At 39.9% G+C, this 4252-nt stretch overlaps 1 protein-coding gene across 1 annotated transcript; it reads left to right on the forward strand.

Annotated features, from left to right (window-relative positions):
- Positions 1–2418: 2418 nt before the first annotated feature.
- On the forward strand, positions 2419–2868 carry LOC308413827 (stathmin-like; the record flags this gene model as incomplete). The annotated part of the gene is made up of 1 exon (XM_080908931.1): positions 2419–2868. The coding sequence occupies one exon, from the start codon at positions 2419–2421 to the stop codon at positions 2866–2868; it is 450 nt and encodes a 149-aa protein (XP_080765057.1).
- Positions 2869–4252: the final 1384 nt, after the last annotated feature.

The following is a 4252-nucleotide window of genomic DNA, read 5'->3' on the forward strand; positions in this document are numbered from 1 at the left end:
AGTAAGGCACAGGCCCTTGTCAGTGGAAGCCAGGGTTTGCCAGGGAAAGGCAGTGCTTGATGTTCAATTCTACAGACCCTCTTACACGTGGACCAGAGGGGATGCTGGCATATAGGCCCAGGGAGAGCACATGGGGAGTTCTCAGAGAGCAGAAAGTACTGTGCTATCTAGAAAAGGGTCCATTTTGGCCTACAGAAAGAGCCAGGTCCCTGCCAGTATTACTCAGGACCTGTGGACACAGGGATGAGCTACCAGAACAGCCTCACAAGAGCTCTCACATATGAGCCCACAAAGACAGAGCTGACGCACTGCTACCAGAACTCACTACTTGTCCACCAAAAACTGAACACTCAGAAGCGGTTTTCTTCCTGAACCCATGGGCCCTCAGGTCCATGTGAGAGACAAGTACCAATCACTGACAACAAGACCATGTATAATTACAGACAACAAGAATGGCAAGAGGAAAGCAAAAGAACTTAAGCAATGGAAACCAAGACAACCTGACAACATCAGAACACAGCTCTTCCACCACAGCAGGCAGTGGATTGCCAAACACTCCAGAAAAAGAAGGCTCAGACCTGAAAAAATACATCAAGATGATTATGGAGTTCTTTGAGAAGAGCATGAATAACACTCTTAAACAAGTATGGGAGGAAAACCATAAACAAATAGAAGCTTTTCAAGAGGAAACATGAAAATCATTCAAAGAACTACATGAAAACACAACCAAAGAAATGAAGGAATTGAAAATGAAAATAAAAATGGAAATAGAAATGATAAAGAAAACACAAAAAGAGACAACCCTGGAGATGGAAAACCTAAAAAAGAAATCAGGAGTCACAGATGCAAGCATTTCCAACGGATTACAAGAGATGAAAGAGAGAATCTCAGGGGCTGAAGACAACACTGAAAACATAGACAAAATATTCAGAGAAGATGCAAAAACCAAAAAGCTCCTAGCCCAGAATGTCCAGGAGATCCAGGACACAATGAGAAGACCAAACCTAAGGAAAATAGGAATAGAAGAGGGCGAAGAATATCAACTAAGAGGCACAGTAAATACCTTCAACAAAATTGTAGAAGAAAACTTCCCTACCCTTAAGAATGAGATGACCATGAGCATAAAAGAAGCCTATAGAACTCCAAATAGAGTGGACCAGAAAAGAAATTACTCCCGACACATAATAGTCAAAACACCAGGTGTTCAAAACAAAGGAAGAATACTAAAAGCAGTAAGGGAAAAATGTCATGTAACATATAAAGGCAGACCAATCAGAATTATACCCGACTTCTCAACACAGACTATGAAAGCTAGAAGATCCTGGATAATACCATACAGACCCTAAGAGAACACAAATGTCAGCCCAGGCTGCTATACCCAGCAAAACTCTCGATCACCATAGATGGAGAGACTAAGATATTCCAAGACAAAACTAAATTTACACAATATCTGATCACAATTCTAGCCCTACAAAGAATAATAGATGAAAAACCCAACATAAGGAGGGAAACTACAACCTAGAAAAGGTAATAAAATAACTGAGCAAGAAAACCAAAAGAAGAAAGACATACAGGCACAATCCAACCTCCAAAAGCAAAAATAGCAGGAAACAGCAACCACTATTTCTTAATATCTGTTAACATAAATGGACTCAATTCTCCAATAAAGAGACAAAGACTATCAGACTGGTTACATAAACAGAACCCAGCATTTTGCTGCATACAGGAAACTTATCTCAGAATCAAAGACAGACACTATCTCAGAGTAAAAGGTTGGGAAAAAACCTTCCAAGCAAACGGCCCCAAGAAACAAGCTGGAGTGGCCATTCTAATATCGAGTAAAGTAGATTTTCAAACAAAAGTTATCAAAAAGGATAAGGAAGGACACTTTTTACTCATTATAGGGGAAATTTGTCAGGAGGAACTCTCAATCCTTAACATATATGCTCCAAATACAAAAGCACCCATTTTCATAAAAGAAACCCTACTAAAGCTCAAAAAATACATTGCGCCCCATACAATAATAGTGGGAGACCTCAATACCCTACTCTCACCAATGGACAGATCATGGAAACAAAAACTGAACAAGGACACTGTAAAACTAGCAGAAGTTATGAACCAACTGGAATTAATAGATATCTACAGAACATGTCATCCTAAAACAAAAGAATACACCTTCTTCTCAGCACCTCATGGCACCTTCTTGAAAACTGACCACATAATTGGTCACAAAACGAGCGTCAATAGATATAAGAAGATCAAAATACTCCCATGCATCCTATCAGATCACCATGGACTAAGGCTGGTCTTTAATAATAACAAAGACGAGAGTGTGGCCAGGCGGCTCGGACCGAGCAGGGCTTTCCTTGCCAGTGGATTGTGTAGAGTGTACAGCCCGTCTCTTGTCTTCTGTTCGACATGGCGTCTTCTGATACTCAGGTGAAAGAGCTGGAGAAGCGCGCTTCAGGCCAGGTTTTTGAGCTGATTCTCAGCCCTCGGTCAAAAGAATCTGCCCCTGATTTGCCCCTTTTACCCCCAAAGAAGAAGGATCTTTCCCTGGAGGAAATTCAGAAGAAATTGGAAACTGCAGAAGAAAGACGCAAGTCTCATGAAGCAGAAGTCTTGAAGCAGCTTGCTGAGAAACGGGAGCATGAAAAAGAAGTGCTCCAGAAAGCCATTGAGGAGAACAACAACTTCAGCAAAATGGCAGAGGAGAAACTCACCCACAAAATGGAGGCTAACAAAGAGAACTGGGAGGCGCAAATAGATGCCAAGCTGGAGCGTTTGCAAGAAAAGGACAACCATGTTGAAGAGGTGAGGAAGAACAAAAAATCCAAAGACCCTGCGGGCGAGACTGAGGCTGACTAAGTTTTCCCGAGAACTTACTTTCTCCCCGACCCCTTCCTAAATATCCAAAGACTGTACTGGCCAGTGTCATTTACTTTTTCCTCCTGACGAATATTCTAGAAGCTGATGTAGGACCGAATAGTTAGATCCAGACCATGAGATGTTTTAGGGGCTCAAGGGGAGAAACTGAAAGTGTTTTGCTCTTTTGTAAAGTGTTGGTCTTTCTAATGAAGCTATTTTTCTCGTTGCATCTTTTCCACTCGAGTACACTCGGTGTGCTGGGTTAATGGCTAGTACTGTACTGACTGTGGAAGACGTTGGTGAAGAGTTTGTAGTGGCTTCTTCCAACCCATTAGATGCTGAATATCTGTTCACTTTGCCATCCCAATTCTGTCCCAATCTCACCAGATGCTACTTTACTTGAATGGTTAATAAACTGCACAGTGCTGTTGGTGGAAAAAAAAAAAAAAAAAAAAAAAACAACAAAGACAACAAAAATCCCATATACAAATGGAAACTAAACAATGCTCTATTAAATGATAGCAGGGTCAAAGAAGAAATAAAGAAAGAAATTAAGGATTTTCTAGAATTCAATGAAAATGAAAACACAACATACCCAAACCTATGGGATGCAATGCAAGCAGTACTGAGAGGAAAACTCATAGCTCTGAGTGCTTCCAAAAAAAAAAAAAAAAAAAAAAAAACTGGAATGAGCATACACTAGCAACTTGACAGCATAGCTGAAAGCTCTAGAATAAAAGGAAGCAAATACACCCAAGAAGAGTAGACTGCAAGAAATAATGAAACTTAAGGCAGAAATAGACCAAATAGAAACAAAAAGAACCATTCAAAGAATCAACAAAACCAAGAGCTGGTTCTTTGAGAAAATTAACAAGATTGATAAACCCTTAGCCAGACTAACTAGAGGAAAAGGGAGAGTATCCAAATTAACAAAATCAGAAAGGAAAGTGGAGCAATAACAACTGAAACTGAGGAAAATCAAGAAATCATCAGATCCTACTACAAAAGCCTATACTCAACAAAGCTAGAAAATCTGGAGGAAATGGATGAATTCCTAGACAGATACAAAATACTAAAGTTAAACCAGAACCAGGTAAACCATCTAAATAATCCCATAACACCTAAAAAAATAGAAGCAGTCATCAAAAGCCTCCCAACCAAGAAAAGCCCAGGTCCAGATGGGTTCAGTGCAGAATTTTATCAGATATTTATTGACAACATAATACCAATACTCTCCAAATTATTCCACAAAATAGAATCATATGGAACACTACCTAACTCATTTTTTGAGGCTACAGTAACCCTCGTTCATAAACCACACAAAGACCCTACAAGGAAAGAGAACTTCAGACCAATTTCACTTATGAACATTGACGCAAAAATA

The sequence above is a fragment of the Micromys minutus genome (genome assembly GCF_963924665.1).
Source record: "Micromys minutus genome assembly, chromosome: 1".
NCBI lineage: Eukaryota > Metazoa > Chordata > Mammalia > Rodentia > Muridae > Micromys > Micromys minutus.